The following is a 26,102-nucleotide window of genomic DNA, read 5'->3' on the forward strand; positions in this document are numbered from 1 at the left end:
TGACATCAACTTCACTTCATCAGTTAAACACAAGCGAATCGATCGAAGGGTTACGGAGGTCTGCTAACGTCATTATACGTCATAACGTCAACGTGCATGTGCAAACGTCAATCTTTGTTAGCGACCGCAATTTTTCAGACGAGGGAAATGACACCAGACTGATTGGGTCAAACCGGTTATATTAAAGAACACTAGTAATAGAAGCTGCGAAATAGTGTATTTAAGTGCTTGCTTTTCATGATGTTCTTTTGTTTCATATCTCCCGGTTGCACCAATGGTCTAAAAGATTGATAAGTATTGTTAAGTATCCAAGCGCTATTTTAAGTGGGAATGAAATTCTAGATCTTTTCTACTGGGTATACAGCATACACCTGCGTATCACGTAGACTACACCACTGAGGTAGGCAGTCCACAAACCTGAACCCATTCGAAAGCCATTCAAGGCAGTGTATTATAGTGATTTTACTAGTATTTTCAGGTTCATTCATACCCCTCACATATAATTGACCCTATCGGCTGAGCAGTAAAAATAAGAAGATTTAGCTCCCCATATTTGATGAATCTTCCGCAGCTATCCACTGGAGCTCTTCATTTTCCGTTCAATTTTGTCTGACTCTGTACAAATAAGATGTTGAACCCAATAATAATTCCCAAAAAATGAACTGCACGGGTCTCCATGTTAAACATTTCGGCCAAAAGAAAGGTCTCAAAATGATGAATTACACAGAAACAAATGCGAGGTGAACTGTTACATTGCCGTGTAAGGCATACTGGCACATGATGGAAAGATCAGCAGTTACGTTTGCTCAGCGATCCAGGCGAAGGGCAATTCAGAAACAAATATCTATACTGATCGAAGGAGTGCACAGTAGGAGAGCAGCAGAAATCACTGCCTACATCACTTCATCCGGTCTTTAGACTCGCAATCCAACCCCTGCCCTGTCACTCAGCCCTCAAATAACAAACATATCAGCCGAAAGGGCACAAACAGCATAACCCGGCATGACAGACTAATGACTAGACAGCAGTCTTCTTTCATCTCCAACAACATAGCGCTTCCTTCCTCATAGATCTTGTTTTCAACTTCGATGCACATGAGGCGATGACTCCAGTAATTAGTCAATGAAATTCTTTTTTTTTTTTTGCGAAGAGTGCCACGTACAGTAACACACAATCGCTTGGCAAGACATGACTGTTATTGTGTGCTTCGATTTTTCTGCGGCGTGAAACAACAAAGGACTGGAAAACACAGTCGGAGAATAAACGCAGATTGAAGGATTTAGAAACCCAGGCGGACAACCGAGAGAGGCTGGAGCTATTTAACAACATTAAGGATAACCAAAAAGAGCAGCATGCGTGCCCTGAGGTGGAACTGTGATGCAAGCACGGCCCACCATGACAAAAAAGTGATCGGAAAACAATGTGAGAGTGATAAAGCGGATATAAAACGCTTTTATTGTGGGGCTTACGAAGCGAGAGAAAGGTGGGATTTTCTAGGAAACAAAAGGGAGCCTTGTCCATTCGCTGACGGAAAAAACGCTCCCGGAAGGGATCCGAGGAGATTTTACTGTCACCGGAGGATTTAAGAAGACTCGGGTAAAATATTAATGTGCCTTTTCTTCACTACCCACTAAACAAATGCTGTGGTTTCTCAAGGGATGCGTTTGAAGCGGAAAGAGTCCAGAACGGTGATTAGCACCTGGATCAATTCAGATCCAAGTTGGCTTCACTGTCGATTGCTAAAGGATGAGCTCTTCAACTACTATCTTTTGTGGGCCAGATTATCCAAATGCGAATTTCAGTGAGACGCATCGGTTTTAGACCCAAAGCAGGGTGTATAAAAGCCTCATTTTCAGTCCGTTCCTCTTTGAAGGAATGGTTTTGGCCTCTTTTTTTGGGCCACCACCAAAAGCCCTGCTATCAGACTTTCAGCAAAACCATAAGGTTGCTAAGTACCGGGTATAGCAATGATTCACAATGTCTTAGTTCATCATTGCCTCTAGGTTTTCTGAGATAATATTTTTCCTTTGGTTTCCTACAAAAGACATTATAGCGGCCATAAAACGATACATTTAGCAGAAGCTCCCGCCAACTGTCTGCATTGGCAATGAAGGAAATGGCCAATTGCTGAATGGTAATGATTGCGTGGCTGGTGCCCACTTTCAGTTCCCACCTGTTAGGGCTACTGGGCAAATGTTTCCCCTTAATACTCATGAGCTAAACTTCATTGGCAACAACATAAACCTAACATCGCCGAAACTTTCGGTAGACCTCTACAAAGAATCATAACTGTTGAGTAGTTGTAATTTAATGTAATACAATGAATAAACAACGAGATGTTAAAATAAATTAATGATAACATAAATACAAAATAATCGTCATATTATAACCAAAAACAGACCAAAATTTAACGTCGGCCCAGCGTGCTCGTCCGATGAAACCGTCTATAAGGGTATATCTGTAGAAACCAACAAGAAAATGATGAAATTGTCAGTTGTTTGGCAACCTCTGACAGATGCCAACCAGCTTCTTCCAAATCTCATCCATCATTATCGGAGTCTGTGAAGGAACGGATATCAGCATTTCTGACAAACGCTTTCCCCAATTCAGCCTATCAACACCAAACTAGAGACAGCTGTAGGTCTAACTGTTGACTTTTCGTGACACTGGTTGTCTTTTTCTTGCCGTTCTTGCAAAAATAGTAAAAAATCCAACTGTCATACTGTATATACTGATACACTTTTTCAAAACTTTCACTGGAGGGTTTTAGGAGACACAAGTCAAATAATAAAGTGCATTTTCTTTTCTACTTTCTACTATCTACTATCAACCAATTCTGTGATTTTCCAAGGGACGCATTATAGGAGAGATGGGTCCATATTTCATACTGTACAAGTGGAACAACACCTTTTTTTAAACACAAAAGAAATGTATTGTAAAAGCATGAATCTACCATTCTAAGCCAATTGACTTTCATAATTTGATGTATTTTCTTATTTCTAAGATAACTGGATTTTTTATCTCAAGAATAAGACCCTCTTTTGTATGAAGAGTATCAAGTCACCTCACGTTTTACATTCATTTTATTCCTAATAATGTGCATCTATTTAAAACTCCAATAACACCAGAACTCAGTGTTAAGAATGTGATTATGGTCAATGTTGACATTCGTGATCAAGTTCAACACTAAAGCAAAAGAATAATGCCCGACTCAGTCGACAAACACTGCTTTATCTTGCTAATCGAGAGACTTCTCAGAACAAAACAAGCCTCAGCAGAACATAAGCCGGACATATGCTCTTAGCGGCTGCTTAATCTTGCTTTCATGAGGTAAAACCTCAAGCAGTCTCTCGAATGGCGCACCCACCCTCTAAACAATTCGCATTAATATTCCACTGGCCATATTTCCATTTGTTAGGGCACGAAAATCTCTCACTACCCACACAGCTTAAGGGACTCTGGGAGAACCGAAAAGGTCAAATCCCCTACGTGAGCAGAAGAAATGAATACCGCACGTCGGAAATATCAACAAGCTAGCAGAAAACTAATAATAAGGAATATATGATTTACAATATTCATTTCCAAAATTGTGATTCATTATTTTTCTATTTTTAGAATTAGGTGCGTCCCAACTGGTATTTGCAATAACCGTGATATTATTTGCTGTGATTATTGATATACACCTTTGATCTTTAATTGTAATTATATTGTGGCCATGATAACCGTGTAGTGAAAATCTGATATTGTGACAACCCTAACTGAAACACTTTTGTCATTTAAATGCTAAAACAAATATTTTTCAATTGTTTAACATTTTGTAATAATTATGTTTTGCGATTCTTCTGACCCTGAAATGGCACACATCACTTTTAAAATAAGCATATTGTCACAAAATGGCCACACAGGTCTTTTAGTTTAGCACTTTAGAACCATTTTACTACTTTTAATAGGGCATTACAATTATGTCATCAGCACAATAAACATCGTCTTGAAATGGTCTGTTCCTTCCTGTCTCCCAGCATGCACCTTGACATCAGTGCCATTAGAAGCTCATAGATCTGTCATCAAGAATGTCTGACAGTCTAATCTATTTTACAGCCTCTTTTACAGGTCTTTTCGGAGGGAATCCAAGAGAGGAGTCCACAACACAAGATGAAGTGCAAGTTGAGAGACAAGAGCCTTGCAAGTAAGATGCACTTCAGCCGTCCATTATCCAGTAATGGACTTAAAAAGAAAAGTGAGAACTGCTCTCCTAATGGATGGGGAGGGTTCGGTTTCCTGTTGGATTGCCTCCAAAAATCGAAATGATTGGCTGTTGAAGTCATAATGTGCACAGAGGGTCAGTTTAGATATTTAAATGAATCTTCTACATCTATATGTTCATCGATATACGAACTGTGAACAAATGGTGAGCGAAAAGCAAATCAAAAAAGTTAAACATAAAATCAAAATTAAAACAATTTATGTTCTTAATCTACGTTCCGGGTCCCAGAGTGAGCTCTACTCTAAAGAACGAAATGTTTTCATACTCATTTAGCCTATTAAAAATGTATAACTTGATCATGCTTTAAAATGGTTTTCTTTTGAATGACATCACGAATGACTCTTTCTTTTCAACCAGACGATATGTACCACCACCATCAATTCCAAATGAACAAAATCAATCGTCCCGATTCATTTAACCCTGAGGGGTCCAAAGTTTTTTTTGTTGTGCCCTGGGGAAGTTTTAACAACCTACGTACCAGCATTCTCAAACTGTAGATGTGGTTATGTGTACTGTTATGTTGTTAATGCAATTCCTCGTCAATTTAGCTTGAACTGTCAATGAATAACTGTGCAGTATACAGTGCATATCATTCGCTAAAATGTTTTATTAAATCCACAATTAAAACAAAAAAGCATGCCAAAATGCATTAACCAATGACCCCGTGTCTGCTTTAAACCCGTATTTGACTAAAATCATTTGATATTTTTTATAGTAAAACATCAAGGTTACACTTCCATCAACCTTTAGCGTAACACCTTGACAGGCTAAAGTCGGCATACACACGCTCTCTTGAGATTGTAAGCTTGTGGGCTAGCATAGAATGCTAAAAAGAAATGTGGTCTTTTAAGCTGGCACTGAATTATTCAGAGCTCATTTGTTTTGGAGTGCGCCATTGCTCTACAGAGCTATTAATACTGAAACAACATGATTTCAGGCGGAAAAAAGACTCAAATTGAGCTAAATGCCTTGGTTTTCCTAAGGCATGGTGTTGACAAAGGATTTTCAGAAGGAAAAGCTATTGGTTACAATGCACCTTTTATGCCAACTGCTATGTAACACTTTTTCGGCACTAAGTGCCCTTTACTCACAGAGGCAAAGTCTGTCTGGTAAAGAGCATTTTATAAAACATTGCTTATTACTGGAATATGAAACTGAAATGGGTTCACCTTGGATCTCTGCAGGGCACAAATAATATTTCTGATGACGCATATCACTGTAAATCTGAAATGATCCGACTCGTTTATAACAATGCAGAGAGTGCAAACAAGAATGTGGACGGTATTTGAAGCATACTGTAACGAAACTGAAATAAATGAATAACAGTGAAGGGATAAACGGCTACCCGGAAACTCCCATGGTGCACTGCTCGTGTCAAGAATTCTGTTTGAGGAAGTCGGCAAGACTGAAGCTTGTCTTCGGGCCCCTGCTTCTGGTTTTAATGTAGGATTTGTGGCTGCTCAGTTCCGGCAGTGTTTTTCCTTTTAAAGTAGCAGATATCAGCCGTGGCTGCATTGTGAAACCTGCAGTTTAAAGCACATCCTCAGGCCACAGGTATTCCAGTATTCTCTGCAGCGCATCTGAATACATTTGCTATTTCAATGAAGCACGTTTGAATAAAATGATTTTACGCCTGGTTAAACACAAGGCGGATGGCGTGTTTTCGATGCACAGCTTGTCGTGTTGTATTCGAAGGGGCCGGAGGTGCATTGGGGTCGTTAAGCTGTCTTGGCGATTCATCATGAGCAAACTATGTTGCATAATGAAGTTACGAGTGGACGATTAACACATTGACAATTCATAGGATGGATGAAGAGCGTAACCTCCCATGTTCAACCCTAATTACTCTTCGGAATGTGGAGCAGACAGCAATTTGCGTGACAAATTCGGCTTGGCTAGTACATGTGCAAACAATGCAAAAATGTAGAATTAATAGTGAATTGCCAGACTGCATAGATAACTACTCTTCAGCTAACTAAATACTGTTTTTTTGGCAAAAAATATAACCTAAAATAGCAAATATATATTTATTTTGCAGTGTTCTGTACACCCATGCCGTCTACCCCTTCTTTGGCAACCATGGTTTCCCAACCACAACTGGATTGTGATTAAATATCTCACACTACACAGACTCCATCTTGTCTGCAAGTCAATTTCAATGTATAGCCACGCAATTCAGCTGTGCATCTAATACATTAATCAACCGTTAATTTTACAATTGTCGAACAAGCTTTTAAACAAACCACAATTGATCAGAGGCGTCACTCCTGCAACACTTTTGGCAAAGGTTAAGGCACATCTCATTAGTCTGTCATTACCATCCTCTATTCCACAGATTGATCTTCTTTGATCTCTTTCAAAGACAAAAGAAAGAAATCAAGTATATTCCCATTGGTTCTTTGAATCTCTACGGCGTGTAGACTTGTAATGTACTGGCTTTCCTAATATAGCAAAGTGGCAGTGAATTCTCTGCGTGTACAATTTGTACGCCACTGGCGCTCATGGAAGGGTAAAGCTACGGAAGCTAGATGAATAATGTATTGGCGAAAGGCCTCGCTGTGTGAAAAGCTCTCATTGATATGTTGGCGCTGCGTTCCCAGCCTGAAAAGAACAGAGGGAGAGACATCTTAATAACAGCTTCCCCATTCGACTCTTCACTCCACAGGGCACTAAATTGTTACCTGATCACAAGTCGAGTCTAGTGACTGACTAGCTAATACCCCTTGCCTCTACTTTTCTTTTGATCTGCCGCTATTACTAGACTTAAGCTTGAAATCGAGCGCAAGTGATCGCAAGCAAGCAATGAAGGGCAACCGTCTATCCATGTACTTAGGAGCGATGAGGTCTTTTCAGGTTGTAATAGTGCGATTAAGAATTATTGCATTTATGACGTGAGCGCACATGAACAGCATAACAAGTATTTACTTGTAGGAAACTAGTACGACTGTCTTCAGGTTCTGATTTTACGAATTGAGGCGTGTCAATATACTTCATTCAACCTTTAAGAAAACCGGTATCCATTCTAACGTCATACAAACAACATTGTACTGTCAAACTTCATAATTATAACATTTTATTTTTATGTTATTTGTTATTACCAGACATAAGCTTGAAACCGGGCGCAAACGATCACAAATAAGCAATGACGGACAACCGTCTATAACCATACTTAGGAACGCTGAGGTCTTTTGAGGTTGTAATAGTGCAAACAAGTCGTGTCGGGATTATTGTATTTTTGACATGAGTGCGTTCAACCTTTAAGCAAACCGTTATCAATGTTAACGTCCTACAATCAAAATCGTACTGTCAAGTTTCACATTTATAACGTTTTATTTAAATGTTATTTTTATATATTTCACTTACAATAACTACTTGTTGGCTCAGCTTAAGAGGTGACAGTATTAAGTTGTCGGACTGCATTTCACATCATTCTCTTTGCAGCGCAAGAAAAAACAGAAAAAACATAAAAGAGACAGCTAATTTTGTGTTTCGCTGTAGTATAAAAACTAAAACAGAAAAATTTATTTAGTTTCCCAGTGCATATTCCTGACCAAACTCTCTTGAGCATGGATCATTTTCAATCACGCCTTTTATGCTCGTAAATACGAACTTCTCAGCAGAACCTCAACGCATCATACTTCCAACTTGATCTCTTAGGAATTTCAAACTATTTACGAGGCAGCTAATTCGTAAGAAACAGGGATTATGCGGAATATTCCAAACGGTGGACTTTTTCAGTGTGGTCTACTTTGTGACGCTACCATATAGATTACTGACACTCACAAGGATGTGTTCCTGAGGCAATTATTGAGACAAATATTGATAAAAATTCAACAGGACATCCTGGAGGCAAAGAATCTGTTCGTAATTTAGCAACAATTATCATCTAAAGACACTGGAGGTCACAAGCATGCTCCATATTGTGAAGCTAAGTAAGGCGAAACGACAAAACTACAATTTTCTCTGACATTTTAAATTCAACATTTTAGTCAAGTGCACTTCAGGGACATAAAACTTGTCAGAACAGCCCTGGTTGACAGGGAATCTATTTCTTGGGAACAAACTGCGCAGGTAAACAACTTACACAAAAAAGCTGGACCCAAAGGTATTTCATCTAAAGCGCCCTAAATACTACATTTTGGTGTGAACTGACTAAACAGTGCAGCTATTTTACAAATCCCCAACAATGCGATTTAAATAGATGCTAAGTAGGAGAGGTAATATCCTGAGATTGAGACATTATTCTCAGCCTCCTTTTGATGCTAATGAGGCTTATTATAGAAAGTGCAGTATTAACCAAATCAGCCTTTGACCGGTTTAATTAACATTGTGCTACTAGCAAGCAAACGGAAGGTAAATTGAAAAGAGACACTTCTGTACATTTTTATCCAATGGGCAGCTCTGGCGTGTATGTCCAGACTCATAGGGGCGGTTTCCCGGACAGGGCTTAAGCCTAGTCCCAGACTAAATTAAATGTTAGAGGTGTCTTAATCTAAAAAATGCCCACCGGTAATGTTTTTTTGTAACTTTTGTTTTTAAAAACTATTTAAAAAATTCTAATTTTACCAAGGCCTAGACCTGGCTTAAACTAATTCCTGTCCGGGAAACCGCCCCATAGTGTACTCAAGTAAAATTTTGACATTTTTCAGTCGATGAAATGGTTGAGTGTGGCTATACACTCCCGGTAAATTATGCCAGATTGTCTTCCTCATCTCCCCCAACTTGGCACTCATGCCAACCTCACACCATTCCAATTCAGTTCATTACTAATCTTTAGAACGTCTTGGCTGTCTTCTAGATAATCTTGCAATATTTTTTTTCGAGTTAGAAATTTCCCAAATCACCTAGCAGATGTTTAATCGCAACCCATGATGCCCGAAGCAATGGCATCGACACTAACACGTACATTCATTGAATTAATGCGTCCACAGTCTCAATGTCAGCACTTCCACTATTGTCACCATTATGTTAGCTGCCAAATTATCCGCTGCACTTCCTAGATTGAATTTTGATACTGATTCAGCAAGACCTAATGAAACACAAAAAATTTTGTTTCTTGCAGAACGACCAGTCGTTGTTCTGACCGTTACCCAAAAACCAATGAGACGGTATGAACCATCACTTTAGAGCCATTAACAGACAAATCACTTTGAAAAAGTTACACATAGTGGTTTCGTACATCAGAGCATCTGTTGTGCAGTGGGTCTGTAAACCGTAATACTGATGAAAACATTATCCTTGATGCTGCAGTTGATAGATCAAAGGTTTCGACTGGATTCCTTTGAGGCCGGACCGCTGCAAGTGATCATTTTCAGAGATGTAGTTTGGATATTATTCTCCAAAGCCTTCAAAGGAATTTGAAGAAATGGAGAAAGATGATAGAGACATTCAAATAGCCCAATTTCTATCTCCCGCTTCCATGAGCTGATCGCAAATGTGTAGAAACGGGCGAACTGTAGTTTTTACAACTCAAATCAAAGCAGTTTTCCAAAATTACATAGACATACTAAAAGTTGGCCTCAGAAACTAGGATTTTGTTTTTTACAGATATACTGAACCCCCTTATACATTGCAGAAAACTGCTATGGACAAAGTAATGATGCAGCCTTCGGAATTTCCAACATTATACAAATTTTATTTTGACATCCGTTGCACTCTTTCTAAGAATTGCTGACACGTGGGTGCAATATGAAAGGGTTGGGCACCATCATTGGGTATTCACTTTCATGGCTACAATTTCATAAGAATTTGCCGCCTTGTAAAGTAGGTGCGAATTCCCATAAGGTCAAGTTTTGTACAGATGAGCTTCACTTTTCTATGACTCTTTTTTGTATATAGCTTTAGGAACTTCAAGATCAAACAAACTGCCGTAACAACTGAGTGATCTTGCAGATTAAAATTCGGAAATTAAAACTATTCAAATTTCAAAGTTTCACCACCGCAATCTCACAGAAGTCTGACTATGCGCAAGCCACAAGGAGCCGTTTGCCAAACAAACTCTCATATAATATGAATGGATCTGTCGTCTATCCTCGCCTGCCCTCTCGGGCTGTAGTGTGTTTATTTGGAAGACCATCTGAATGCTCTGCTACTCAAAGGAGAATCGCAACACTGGCCGGATCTTCTGCAATTTTAATGAGGATCAGACAACATATGAAGTCATTTCAATGCAATATTAATGAAAGGTTCCAACTGAGATTCTTCAGAAAGTATTCCAAAATACTTTTGAAGTGGATGGAGTTTAGAAGAAAACTTTTCATTAACTCATTTAGTGTGAGAATTAGTTAAGAACACTTTATTTTACGTTCCCCTTGTTTGACGTTACATGCATTTAATATATTATTTACTATGAATTAGGTGTAATTAAATGTAACTAATCCTGAACCAAAGGCTAACCCTACAGTAAGTACGTGTAGTTAATTTTTATTACGCCGTACTTAAAAGTGTAATTACACATGGGGACTGTAAAGTAAAGTGTAACCATTTTTTTAAACAATTTAGTTATGTTTATAATGACAAACATGTATAAAATATAAATATATTCACTTTTTTCAATGTAATATAATGGAATTTCAAGTGTAACAAGACATAAAAGACGTAGGATCTGCCTTGTTTTGGATATCTTCCAGGATACTTCATCTGTGCTACTTAAATGTCTTACGTAATAAAATAACTAATAAAATATTTAACCTCAAATCAATATTTTGTGGTTGATAACTTATTTATGTGGAAAGTAGCAGTGTAATAAGAAGGATAATGTACAGCAAGCCAGTCATTCGTGCAAAATTTAACCAGACAGGGTGATCAGGACCCCAAACGTTGGGCATATTTGACAAAGTAGACCAGTCCAACTATTAATAGCGATACGTCCAGAATAAAAGTTTGTATTTAATTACATATCTATGCACTTTGCATATTCATTTTGTATTAATAATCACATACACATGCATGTATATATTTAATATTATATTTGTTGTTTGTGGCGTTCTCCTACCATATTACAATCAAATAACATTAACACTTCTGTTATTGTAGAGGGTTTGTATATGTTTGACTGTACAGAACAGGTAAACCTCTCGTTGTTGCTTAGCACAAGACATTTCCATGCGTGGTTAGTCTTTAAAACAGCTGTGCATTTCTTTTATAAAGATCTGTACCATGCTTGGAGATGAATATATGCTCCTAATTCAATATATGAAACAACTAGAGCGCTGCAAACTATGACCAACCATAAATAAATCGTCCCAAGAGCATTCTTGACTTTCCAGAAATTCTCCCAGGTGCATCTTTCCCCTCTAGTGGGCAGAAGTTCAGTGACCGCATTTACTTCAAGTCATAAGTAACACATCAAAGTCTTCACAGTAGCATATACATGCACAAAGTGCACTTCAAGTAATCTCGGCAAATTTATTGAGCATGATACAGAGCTGTGAACTCGTTCATATGATGAACTATTCCCGCTATTTCCCATGAAATAAGTGCTATGGCAACTTATGTATGAGCGTCAAAGCAAAAACTGCCATTCCAATACATACGAAAATAAGGAACAATAATAACTTTCTTTTCTCCTCTGATCCTGACTGGACTGGAAAATGGCATCACAGATAAACATTGAAAACGAACACGCCACGGCGGCCTCCAAAGCAAATTCCTGGCATGCAAGGCTTCAGCAATATTTGGATAGGAGTAGTTTTTTAACAATGTTAGTGTTTAACAAATATTAACAAAAGACGTCTGTGAATTCGTGTACCGCTCAGATGGGATTGGGATCTAGTTTAACTGAGATGCCGGTGTGAGACACAGAAACAAACAAGATGTGTGATGTCATTTACTGTCTGTAAAGTCTCATTCATGGGAAAAAATCTGCCGTTTGCTTTTTGTAGAAAATGTCCAAAAATTATTTCTATGATACGCAAAGTGGTTTGTAGAAAAAACTCTTAAAGGGGTGCTGCAATGGTGTGTTATGCATTCCGACTTCTTTACAATGTTAAACATGCTTAACATGGTCAACTTGTCAAAAAACGAGTTGGGCGTATGAAGTAATATTTCTGTGCTCAATAAACTCGTACAGGTTTCAGAAAGTTTTTTCCAAACATATAAAACTCTTTTGTAACGATTTTTTCTTAGTCCCTTATGGACAATTCTCTCTGAAAAGCATGCCTACACGGCAGCAAGGAGAGCAGGAGAAGGAGCATACGTAGACGTCACTTTCACTTGTAAGCAGGAGAGAGAGAGATCATATGTTCGCGAAGTTCAGGTGTTTGTTTGTTCACTGCATTTGGGTGATGAATGTTATATAAATTGTGGATATAACGCTGGATTTGGAGATCGTTTGAAACTGATATATGGAGCCGTCCCAGCGCTAAAAGATGCCGAACATGAACCGCATGCGGTGAGTGAAACTGATGTCTGTGTTTTGTTGACAATGTGTTTTAGTTCAGCCTACCCCTCTCCCCCGCATGCACCATATGATTTCGGAAGTAATCGTACAGCTGTATCTATCTTTAATAAATATGTTCAAACTAAATACTCTTCGAAGATACAAAGTATGCAATACTACTCTATAGGTACTCAAGATTAATATGAGATTGGCCCCCGTGTCTTAGGGCCAATTTAAGTGCCAAGATCCATCGTTATCTGGAAGCGCAGCCATGTATGTGACAATACTGAAAATAGTATTTACCTGACTATGGAAAACCATGCACTAAAAATAAAACAAATGCTTTAAAAACTGGAAGAAAGACCTCACATTGGTATTTGAACCACCAAATGTTGATATCTGATATCTAAAATGAATCATTCAAAAGGAAAGTGACAGTGTAATAAATCTGGATTAACGGCTGCAGTCAAAATGTCGGAATTGGCACGGTGTAGTGTCTATGAAACATTTGGAGACATACTCAGGTTTAACATGCACGTGTCATAGAATTTGGGATTTTTAGTTTTAGCATTAGAGGACAAGATCAGCTTGCACATCCGAACAGAAATAAAACCGGCATATTAGTAAAAAAGTAAAATCTTTTTGGTGCCATCAATCAACCAAAACCATAACCCTTTATGTAAAAATCTGTTTCATCCCTTCTCCCGATTTTACACGAGGTATTGTAAAATTGTCTAGTCTGACTGATTCACAAGCTAATATAAAAATGTTTGCAAAAATAGCGCACAGACAAACCGACACAAAGAGGTGAGGTTAAAATATGTTTTACAACACGTGAAAAGACTTGCGACGAAGTGAGAAATGCTGCAAATGTAGGCTCTCTACACCACTGACAGTCTTGTGGAGTCATATTCCACCTCTACACTAAATTGGACAGTGGCTCCAATTAACACAATGTGCTGAGCTTCCAAAAGTCTCTAAAGTTGTGTGAATCTGGGAAGAATCCATATGTGAGCTGTTACAGCATCAAGAGAGATGTCCACAGCTTTCTATTTGAACGTCAGGACAGTGTTCTTCATATAACGCATTGTCTTCTGCAAACAGCACGAGCTGATGCATCTTCTCCATACAGCGCGCAGCACAGAGCACCGGAGAGATTGCATGTGGACTGTGAAAATGCCCAATGATTAACAGGATGACAGTGACAAGAGAGCAAAAAAATCTTCGTTCAATGTAAGTGAGTTTGTCTTTGTTTTACTTTATTTGCATGTTTAACATCAACTATTTTATTGTTGTGTTTTTGTTTTTATTAAATATTATTGAACAACAAACTAAGTATTCGTTTTAAAGTATGTATAAGTGTGAAAATACAAAGACCTTTTGTTTATTTCTATCATACAACAAGAGTATCGTCTTATTCTGATATTAATAAATAAAGTTAATAATATGTTTTGTTGGAGCAAAAGGTTGTTCAACATTTCCTCACCGGCACATCTCTAATGGGCTGCAACTCTATTGTTACTATTATATGGGATATTTAAAGAAGTTGTATCATTTAAAATTGGACAAGCTTTTTTGTTAAAGGTATTAAATGTCAAAATTCTAGATTATATAAGTGAAATAAAATAAAAAATTGTTAAGGCTGTTAACGGATAAGCTTTCCTGTAGCTCAGTGGTAAGAGCATTGAATTAACAACACAAGGTTGTGGGTTCAGGCCCAGGGGATTGCAAATACCTATGTAAAATGTATAGTATAAAGCAATGTAAGTCGCTTTGGATAAAAGCGTCTGCCAAATGCATAAATGTAAATGTAAGCGATAAATAAAAAAATAATTGTCCGATTATTCGATTATCAAAATAATCATTATTTGCAACCCTGATTTATTGTGTATGTCTGAACAAAATCTCGATGTACTTTTCCTACTTTTACTCCATTGTTTTATTAGTTTTCAGATGTGTTATTTATCTTTTCAGAATTGTGCATCTGTTACAGTGTGAACACTTGGAAAAGTGCATGTGTAAAAGGAAACCTTCCGTTATAGATGCAAATATGATTGTCACCTTCACATGATGTAAATTATAACTAGAATGACTCAAAAGGTAATATACAACTTGTCTATAGATTTTTTTTTTGTTGTGTGTTTTCTATATTGGGGTGGCGGATGGGGGAGGCAAAACTCACTAAAGTAAAATCATGGTAACTGTAATTCCATGGATAACACACTTGTACCTCAAAAACATGTTTCATTTTTGTAAGAAAATCATATTAACACAAACACTCTAAAAAATAAAGTTGTTTTAAAGGTTCTTCACAGCGATACCATAGAAAAAACATTTTTGGTTCCCTAAAGAACCATTCAGTCAAAGGCTTTTTAAAGAACCACATCTGTATTACTTTATCATAATCTAAAGAACCTTTTTTCACCACAATGAACCTTTGTTAAAGGTTCTTTATGGAACCAAAAGGAAGAACCTTTTGAAGCACCATTTTTTTTAAGCGTGTTAAAATGTGATTATTCAAATTCATCTGAACCTCGTAAAACACGTACAAACTGTCATTTCTTTACGGATCATGTTTGTCTGACACAAATTAAACATTATGAACTTATTTACCACAGGTCACATTAAGCAACCCCAACTTCCAATCATGTCTTGTGGCACTTTACAATCTAATCTGTGCCCAAAAAGATACAAGACAAGTTCCAGTTATTGATTTTTCTTCCTAATGAGGAAGACGGTTTGAATTAATCTCCTTTCCTCGGGGGCGCATTCACACTTTGTTTTGTGAGACATTTGAATGAGCGTGTTTTTTGTGTCGGAATCATCAACACTTTCAACATTGACAGCCATCAGAACTGTTTTCACATTTATTTTTTGATAGTTGGGTTTCGGTGATCTTGTTGGGGAAAACACTGCAAATTTCTCATTGAGAGTTTGCAGCTGTCTCTACCGATCAACGTTGTGTTGCGGAGATGAATGAAATGTAATCCAAACACTTGGCAGCAAACAGGACTTTAAAATATATATATATATAATGACAGGCTGTTATTAGAACAGCAAAAACTATTTTAGAAGCAATCCTTTCATTTTCGAGATCAATTTCTTCAAAGACTCGTCGTTCATTGTTTAGACCGTTGGACTCACCTGCTTCTCTTGAAATCTGCATAAAGGCCTCAACTCCTTTCTCGCCATAAGATCCCTCGGAAGCCACTGTAGATACATAGTTCCATCTCATCGCTTTCACTATGTCCACCATGGCCTGTGCCTGGAAGGAGTCGGGCGGCACAACGCGCGAGAAAAAATCGTACCGGCGGTCGTCGCTCAGTTCAGGGGCAGTGGAAGCGTAGCTGATCTGTGGAATCTGAAACCAGATGAAAAGAAGGCGGTTAGATATACCGCTACTGCGGTTGGAAAACTGAGTCGGTCCAATCTGTATTTCTGTCAACGCTTATAATGAAAAATGATATAGACCGTTCCCCACTGTGATTCTGCTATTGAATGTCAATTACTCAAACTTTCATAGACAGTTGTGTCTGCCAACTATGTTTGACTTGGTCATGATGTGAATGCTGAAATGCGTTCTCAAAGAGAAAAGAGAAGACAAGGATAGGATTGAAGAATGATCAAACTGATAATGATCCCTACTGGGATTGAGCTATATGTTAAATATTGAGGTTTGCATCATTCGAATTTGTGCATGAAAAGAGCAAATGTTTTATCAGAATATCTACAGAACTAAAATATAAATAAAAGTTAAACTGATAACAAAAATGCACAACATGTTGTTGCAGTTTGTATTGTTTTATTAGTGCTTAAAAATAATTATATATTTTCTAATTTAGAGAAAAACATTATGGAAACAATTATTTAAAAAAATCATTATTTTATTTTAACTTCTTAAACATTTTAAATCTACCTGGTGACATCAGCTGTTTGGTCGCAAAAATTATTCTGTACTTTGTGGTAAATGACTTTTAGGGAAATATATTAAGACCTATATATAATATCTTCATATTAAATGTCAAAATGCTAAAAAAAGGTAGATATCATGTATTTGCATATAACACTTACTTTTCTCAACCTGCAAATAAAATTAAACAAAGAACCACATTGTCTGCCACAGTTTGACCGAGACGTGATCAAAATAGGCATTCGGCAAATAATAGAAAAAAAATACCAAAACAGAATTTCATGTCACCCACCAGCTGCGTGAGCAAACCACAGCAATACATTTATCATCTTGGACAAGCTGCATAATAACCTCATTGTTTTTTGAGTTATGTAATGAAACAGCGACCGCTGCATTTAAGTAGTTCACCTCAAGAGAGGCCGTGCAGAGAATGTACACACAACGCTCTGATATCATGTTTTTCTGTTCTCATGAACTTCCTGGCAGAAAGCATGTTGTTAGATTGTGCAAATGTCTTTGGCTGAGACAAGCATCAACGATAGCCGGTACATTTTGGACTGTGCTGTAATGCTTCAGTAACTTGCCCTTTGTCAAATTTCTGCGTGCACTAACACAGTTTCTGTTCAACAGCTGCCATGTTATATTTTCTCAGTTAGAATACTTATACAACCCTGAGAATTGCTCACCATTTAAAGTATAAGCATGTCATACCAGACACGTGTCCAAGCTGCTTCTAACACTTTTCAATGTTTATTAAGTTAACTAACTCTCCGTACTGACCCTGAAATAGCTATCCAAGAAAAGAAAGACCTTATCAACCATGTAAGTCAGTACTATCAGTACAACAAAATAAATCACATCTTTAAATAAACACTAGACATATAATGAGAGAACTTGGATTAAAACTATCTCAAAACTATATTTGAATATGAACAGAAGCCCAGCCTTTGAATTAAGCAAAATCAATCATCTTTGCAGTAGATACATTGACCCTTGAATCGTACGACAGTGTTGACGCCATGTTGGACCGTGCAAAACTGCCACATTAACATACAAAAGTGAACAGTGACGCTGTAACCAATTTTCAATGGTTTTTGATCCATTGAATGGTTTATGAATAAAACAAGAGGTAGTTGACCCTAACATGAAAATCATCTCATCATTTGGAAAGATATTTTTAAAGAACATTGGCCACGATAACTGCAATTGTATGAACACAAAACCAGACAATTCATAGAATATCTTCTTTTGAGTCATATGCGGATTTGAACAACGTGAGGGTAAAAAAAAAGAATTCTTCAATTTCGGTTGACTTTCCCTGTGACCGGCTGGTTCCTAAACTACAACCTCAAGGTTATCACACCGTTAGAAACATATCAGATCCACACGAAACTTCAAAATGAGTTTGCCTGAACTTGCGCTTTGGGTTTTCTTTGCAATTATCTTCATGCTTTTCCACAGTTTGACACAGGTCTGGGATTACTTGATCTTTGACCAAGTCAGGTCAGATATATTCTTCTTCAAAACTTAATTCCCTCCTCTGGAGGGGCCTCCCCCGCGTCGACCGGCAAAGTTTAGCCGGACGCTGTTTTTTCAATTAGCCTTCTGATCTCCCTTGATTTAACGCTGAGCTAAGCTCTTCCATTAAATTTTGTGTAGAAAGATATATAAGGGACAGAAATCTGGGGGTGGATGTGAGAATGGAGAAACACACCAGCATATTTAACAGAAGGTACCGTGAACAAACAACGGTAATGATTGTGTTACAATGAAATCTGCACCCCTTAATTAGAGCTGGGTGCTGTATTGAAGAGCGCCTTGTCCAGAAACTCTTTCGCAAGCTGTCAGTTTACACGCTTAATCTCTTCCTGGCACCCGTATTATGTTGGCATTAGAATCGGAGATGCAATTTATGGAAATCTCAGACACCTAATTTTTGGAAAAAAGAGTTGTCACAAAGACTATTTAGCAATTTAACGTATTACTTTGATTTGCAGTGACTTAAAACTGGTTTCTTGTTTATTTGAAATAAAAAATCTTTTTTTTAATGTACATTTAACAGTACAGTGGAAAGAGTGGGCGTTACATTATAGGAAAGAGTTTGGGGCGAGTCAGGAAATACTACGTGGGTCTTCAAGACCACCACAGCCAATTATTTTCAATAACACTGCCTAAGTGTTAAAAAAAGACATGTTCAACTCCAGGCTAGGTTACCTTTATATAATGAAAGGGATATAGGGATTTGTTTACCTAAGCCATTTAAAGTATTCTCCAACTTATTTTTTACAATTGCTGCCATTTTTGCCCATTATATATTGCAGTAGATATAAAAGATTTAAACAGAATTAAAAGTGATACATCAATGAAGGTAAAAATTTGTAGCTCAGCAAAGACATGTAGCTTCCCAAAATGTAAGAAAAAAATTAACACACAAGGACAGCGAAACCACAACTTCCAGTTCTAAAATATTGGTGGCACTTGAACTACTTTTGTATCACGGAAGAAAGTCCTTTGGAGTTACTGTCGTGGATGAACTACAAAGCACTCAAGCAGTATCCGGAGGAACAAAAACATCAAGGCACTGAATTCACCTTTTATATCCCACAGTCCTTTGTGTGGTTCAGTGGTTGGTTAAATTAATAAAAGTTCAATTTGATGGAGCAATTGAAAGAAGTCAATGAGTTCACAAATGTCAAGGAAGCTGTATTCATGCTTTTTGTGCGGTTATCACTGAGCCATCCTTTTGAAAGACTATAGTGGTGGCCAAAATACACTAAAATAGAATTAAATGACTATTCAAGTAAAAACTAAGCTGGTAATGTGTTTGGAGCTATTTAGGGAAATTATTATGTTATTGATCCTTGAAGAAAAGCTAAATGATGATAACATGCATAAATAAATTTCTTGTATTTTTAACAGCTAGATGAATTTGTTATGAAATATTTTTCATGCAATACAAGTATTCACAATAAACGTATAAATTTATCAGAAAAATACTCACGTAAAGTATTGAAGTACAGTTACAAAAGTAATTTAAATATTAGTGTTTTGTATGTGTTGAAATAACCGCAAATTAAAGTAGTAAAACAGTCACAGATATGGTAGAAGAACCCAAGCGCAGGCAGCGATGAGGAACACAAAACTTTAATGACAATAACTAAAAGACCCACAATGGGGATAACAATAACAAAACAGGAACTCGAAACAAACACTTCCCATGAGGTGGACAAAATAAGAAAGAAAACTAGACTAGACTAAAATGACAGGAACAAGACTAACTAATAACATGGCATGAAACACGACAAGGCAATAAAATAAGACAAGTTAGGGTAACACAGACACGAGCATACAAGCAACGTTTGCAACATGGTATATTGCAAAGTAGTGCCACTTTAAAGCACAGGACAGCAAACACAAGGGCATTATATAGGAATAGTAACAAAGGATAATTAACAAGGGACAGGTATCGGGAATGAAACACTGAAGGAAAGCTGAACGAGGGAACGAGAGGGGTGGGGCCAAAGAGGAGACCAGAGAGAGCGCATGTCATGTCAGAACCAACAATAAGATGTCCCTCTCTACTCAAAACATGAGGCTCTGCCATGATCCTGCCACAAGACCAAAGATATGACATGCTGAGGCAGAATCATGACAAAAACGCTATAAATGCACTGTTATATCGGCCAATAATCAGTATCTGTCGATGGATAAAAGCGTCTGCTAAATGACTAATGTAAATGTAAAATAATTGTTATACAATTGTTTTATCGGCTAAGAGGACATGAGATTTAACATTACCAATTAATCATTAATGGCTCATAAAGTCTCAAATTACTAATATTTAGTGGATAAAAAGAAGAATAAAATATTATAAATTTCATTATAGTTATTTAGCACACAATAATATCTCATCTCAACATTCCTTTCTCACTTCAATACACAAAACAAAACCAAGTTCTTAATCATTTTTTCTTTAACGGTATTACCACTTTCTACATCTTTCAGCATTTTGCTGCTATTCCCCTCAGAGTTTCCTCACATGCTAATAAAGTTTCATAGTTGAAATACTATACAATAACATAACACGTTAATTTAAAAGCATTTCTTCACCTCCTGAAGCAAATGCAGGTTGCTTCTTTCATTTACGTCCTAAAGCAAGAACTCGTCATTCAAAACACTAAAAAATGGCCTCCCTTGTAGTTTGGTTTCGGGTAGGAGCCTGCAGCAAGCTTTGCCATTTTGTTCCTAAAGGAATCATAAGGAAAAGATCTCAAAGCCACAACAGAGGGCATAACAAAGATCGTCTTAAGGTAAGGCCTTGAGCCCTAACTAATGCAAAAATCCCCCCTCTTCCCTCAATGGTTCCTTCATAGACCCGTCTTAAGCACTTTCTCATAGACACACAAATAAAATCAAGGCCCTGGATTGCAGCCTTAGCCCTTGTAAACTGCCAGCTGTGTATTTATGTGTCTGTGCAGATGACAGTAAAGGCCATGATGAACATTGTTCGGCCTCTGAACGACGCCCCATTATCGGACTCCATTATCTTGTCTATCAGAGTGACTGATCCAAGTGTGGCGGCTACTGTGTCCCTAGAATCCAGGAGCCCGTCTTGTGTCAAGTCAGGGGCTGCAAGAATAAGGTGTCCCGTCCAGGGATCCGTCAGGTGAAGGCATCCTTTATTCAGCCGCACAAACAAAGCCCAGAAAGCCTCTCGCCATATTGTGGCCTTCTCTAGTGATTATTAGTGTCACGGTAAAAATTGGCGCTCAAGATGGGATTGTCAGTGTGACAGATAACTCGGTGACTTAGAGAGAAACTTTGAGCCATGGTTAACCAATGTGATTTGCTTGAATGCTCCCATAAACAAAAAATTATCTTTGAGGAGGCATTTACAAAGCTGTTTTTAACTGATAACTGATAACGTAACGTCATGCATTCATTCTAATTTGACCCCCTGTGTCTACATTCCTGACATCTTGCCACTTTATAGTCTAGGGTAATGTGTCGTATAAAAACCAACCCCATTGTCCTTCCACAAAAATTTGAACTTGATTGTTTATATCCACCGCTTGTGTGCGTGAAAGCATATATTATTTCTACACAAAGTGATATTGCAAACTACAAAGTCTGGCATGCATAATAAAGCATTTTGAGTTGTTTTTGCAAATCCATGTGAACGGGGATCATTTAGACAACATTGTTGTTTACATGCAAATCTTGAAATTCAATCTTGAAATGCAAAGGTCCTGATGCTACTTTAAATTCTGTTTACTCAATCTATTCATATATTTTCGAAACGTTTGTTTGCTTAGACACTTAGATTGTGTTATCTCCGCTTAATAGATTAATACCATCAAGTCCCTTCCACTTTGTGCTTATCTACCAGTGTGATATTTCGCTGTTACCATTAAACCCATCTGAAACAACTCCATCAATAAAGGTGCTGTGAAAACTATATTTGAATAACCTCATTGAGAGGAGCGATTTCAAAGAAATGTCTCGATCAAGCCACCACAAAGCAGACAGCATATCTTTTCTAGCTAGAATTTTCATTTATCTATTAATGTTATCATTTTTATAGCTTCTCGTGAGCTTGTAAACACATTCCAGGGCTGTCACACATCCAACCACACTTCCTCATAAGTCAACGTTCGGCATGCACAACAACCTGAAGGGTTATTTTCCACTACCGATGGTTAATGCGGTCACGACCCTGAAATCTTCGGCCTGGGCCAAAGACGGATGAACAGCGGTATAATAGATCCGCCTTATGACCGCTCGAGGTCATTTTTTGCATCACGCTGAAAGGTCAGGTGTGTTGACAGCACCAATAAAAAGAAACAGACGAGGTATTTGACAATGGGCTCACGCAGCATTGATCGGAGGTGGAGTGCGTCTACCTGAGCAAATCCGAGAATCTGTGCAGACCTGAGCTGGCGAATTAGGACATATGACATGCTGGATGACATTTCCAGTGGCATTTTCTCTACTTCCATTTCCACCCAACATGAGTGGAACTTTACACTGCTGTTAACTTTTATGGAACATCTAAGAATGGAGAACCATTAGATGGTTGAATTTGTAACTGAATTGAGGTGAGACACCATGAAGTCATTCCAAAGCCGTGACTTTCTCTTGTAGAATTAAAATAAGTCTTGAAGAATATTTATGCAGTTCTCTTCCTTCGAATTTCAGGGTAAAGGTCCATTAACACCAAGTATGATAATTGACATGATAATTATTTGAGTATCCACTCAAATCTTTCGTGCAAGTGTGAGTCACTTCAATTAAAATAGATTTTGATTAGCTGTCAAAGTTATATTATTCACCATCTAACAATAGCTCAGAAAGCAATCCCAACGATATAGTGTAATGTTTCCAGCAATACAACAGAATTGTTTGTCTTAATAATATGTATGTACAGGACAACATGTTGACTTCAGCCACATGAAACCCACAGCAGGACACGTAGTTGCATCATTGACATCCAACTTTGGTGTAAATTCATCCGACTAAACATGGACTCTAGAGTCCCCATCACATGTTAGGAATTATTTGCACAAACTTCAATTGTAAGGCTCTGTGATCCCAAGAAAGCTTGATCCTTAAAAGGTACAGAAACCGCCGCTAGAGGACGCATGATCAAAACAACAACAATGCTGTAGCTTGATGATGCTGTGAAGGAGTGTGGAATGATGGGATCTGTTGTCTTCAACTCCACCGCTGATGCCCATCAATCAGACAGGAACGAGAAATCTTGTTGGCGGATGAGGTGGAGTTTTATAAAGGTTGCAAATAATTGTGGTCTATAAATAAGGGACTGCTCGAAAAAAGATAGTGGCTTGCTAGACGCTAGACTATACTTCCAAAATTTGTCCTAGACACTGTTGTCATGCGGTTTCTTCGTCATGAAAGGCGGTAACAAAGGGTAACGCGGACTTGTCACTGTCTAGTATGGCGGTTTTCCCACGATTTACAAGTAGTTGGAAACATTTGAGATATTTTAAGTACTCAGCTGAACAAAATATATAACCCTAGCCTAGTGGTTTTTGGATATTTTACTGCAAAATTCTTACAAACTGCACCTTTAACCCTTATTTATAAGAACCATAGATGCAAGAATCCAGATGCACTTGAGCTTCTAAAGCCTGGGAAAATTGAACTCATCAGTGCCTTGTGACTCAGGTCTCTGAAGTATGTCTATGTCAACAAAGCATGGATAAAAAAACAATAATCTCACGCACGTGCCACATCCTGGTATCGCTAATGTTCTAATATGTGACACAAGGACCCGCGTGAGTCAAGCTCTGGAAATCAAATTACTATGCAGCGAGTACCACTGATGTGAAGTTCATTTGCCTGGGTCTCAGCAGTGACGCATTTTAATCACTCTGACCCGCTGCATGGAGGTGCAGCAAATCACTGATTTCATTACAAGTGAGCATTCTTCCCCGCCTGCTGCTGATTGTCAGCCGAAAGAATGTCAGCACGGTTTCAATTCTTCGGCACGTTGGACAAGGCCGTTGGGGAGGTGAAGTGGAGGGGAGTGAAACATTATAATGTCAATAATTAGTGACGTGAAAATAGTTTAGCTAAAGGATGGGCAGTGGCATTCAGTCGGCCCGCTTTATTTCTTGTTGCTGTAACTCTCTTACATTGAGTTAATCCAACCAAGTTTACCCAAATGGCCTAATCCATCACACAGGGTTTATTGTCATGATGCAGATTATTCCTGTTTAGTCGGATGGCTTTAATTAGTCTTTTCTGCATGTCTTTGCAAAACTGAAACAAGATGCGCAAGTAAATTCCAGGAAAAAATTGTCATCGTTTAACAACATCTCGAAGATTAATTCCTAGTCTCTGCATTAGAATGACTCAAGGGGTGCATCAGCCCCCATATACATCTTATAATAAGCAGTCCATTGTGCCTATGGACATTAAATGTTGCCTTGGGGAAAATATGTTACAAGTAGGTCAACAAGAAAGATACGAATCCTCTCATAATTACAGGCTGTTGAGTAGTGATATATGTCAGATAGCAGATACTTGTCCTTTCGGCGAAAATGCGTTCCTTGAACACTCAGCAAGAGAGAAATCAGAGTTATATATTTAAATAAATAAAATTAAGAAGTAAACCTGCCAAATGGCTAGTAACTGTTTAAAAAAATTGCAACGTTATGCAGTTGAAGGTGTCATAGGAAACGGTTAAAACGAATATTATATTTTTTTTAGATTTAATGCGTATACACGATTTATTAAAAAACGCTGTATTTTCCACACACTGTGCATGTTTGTATTACCTCTTTGCCCCGTCTCTCTGAAATGCGCAGATTTTTTACAAAGCTAAACACACCGAAAACCGAGGTGTGATATGATTAGAGACCGCTTCAGAAAACGTTACTAACGCTGATCCAATGTTAGTCCAGAAGAACTTCCTTTTTTCCGTTTTTAACAAAATACAACCAACCGAACATTTAAAACCGAAAAAAATGTTAAATTAATATATTTAAAATGTTATTATATATGTTAGATTAAAAAAAAAAAAACACCAGTGATTCTGGACCAGTGTTTACATCTTGTGAAGTTGTCTTTACATATAGTCCTCACACTGAAGTTTTAACTAAAACGGAGAAAACTTGCGTATTTTGACAACTGGATCACAAAAAGCCTCCAGCTACCTTAGCCTACAAAACCTCAAACAACCATTCAAACATCAAAGATTATTCCTGATAGAAACTGAAACTGCATGAATTGAGCATAAACTTCAAACACCATGGGTATATACCAATTTTGAGTCTTACATAAACTCTTTTACAGTACAACACAACATTTCCTTTCAAAACATGGTGGGTTATCTTACATTTATTTAGAGCTCAATTTTCACACAATCTGATATTATGGATGAATTTATACTTTAATTTAAAAGAGTAATTAGTCACAGTTCATTGGCATTTGATCAAAACTGAAAATGAAGTGTTGATGAGAAACAATAAAATCTTGTTAGCTTCTTGAGTCGTACGGTCACGCACCATAAACATCAAACTCACCTAAGTGAAGATCCACATGGACAACAAAGAGACAAGAGATGATGGAAATATGAAGGCTATATATTAGAGATTTTCTTATTATTGGGAGATGGATGAGTCTATAATATTTAAAACAGGAGAAACCGTTACTGCCAACATGAATCACGTGGTGCATCCTCAACCAATCATATAATGGCAGTGATGTCAGTGGCGGACGTTCGGTTTAAAAATAACATGTTTATTTTGTATTTTGTATCACGTTATTTATTGTAGTAAAGCATATCTTCTATTTATGTTAAAAAAACAGCCTTTGGTCTCCTGATCTGCTCTCCTCTGAAGCTGTGGTGTTAGCATTAGCCGTCATGTTTTTTGGCTAAAGTTTGCAGGCTTCACATCTAATGGTTTTGCTATATTTATATCTACACACAAGGATGAATAACTAACAAGACACACCTGAAAGTACTAAAGACAATAAACCAATAAGAACATGACACATAGGACAAGGGAACCATTAGGAAC

General features: G+C 37.6%; 1 protein-coding gene across 1 annotated transcript in view; it reads right to left on the reverse strand.

The window, feature by feature from the left end:
• LOC130429801 (metabotropic glutamate receptor 7) overlaps positions 1–26,102 on the reverse strand; it is a 175,686-nt gene that overhangs the window by 107,650 nt on the left and 41,934 nt on the right. The window contains 1 exon segment of the mRNA XM_056758594.1: positions 15,789–16,005. Coding sequence (XP_056614572.1) covers positions 15,789–16,005 — 217 coding nt within the window.

Source organism: Triplophysa dalaica, chromosome 10, assembly GCF_015846415.1.
Source record: "Triplophysa dalaica isolate WHDGS20190420 chromosome 10, ASM1584641v1, whole genome shotgun sequence".
In the NCBI taxonomy this organism is placed as follows: Eukaryota; Metazoa; Chordata; class Actinopteri; order Cypriniformes; family Nemacheilidae; genus Triplophysa; species Triplophysa dalaica.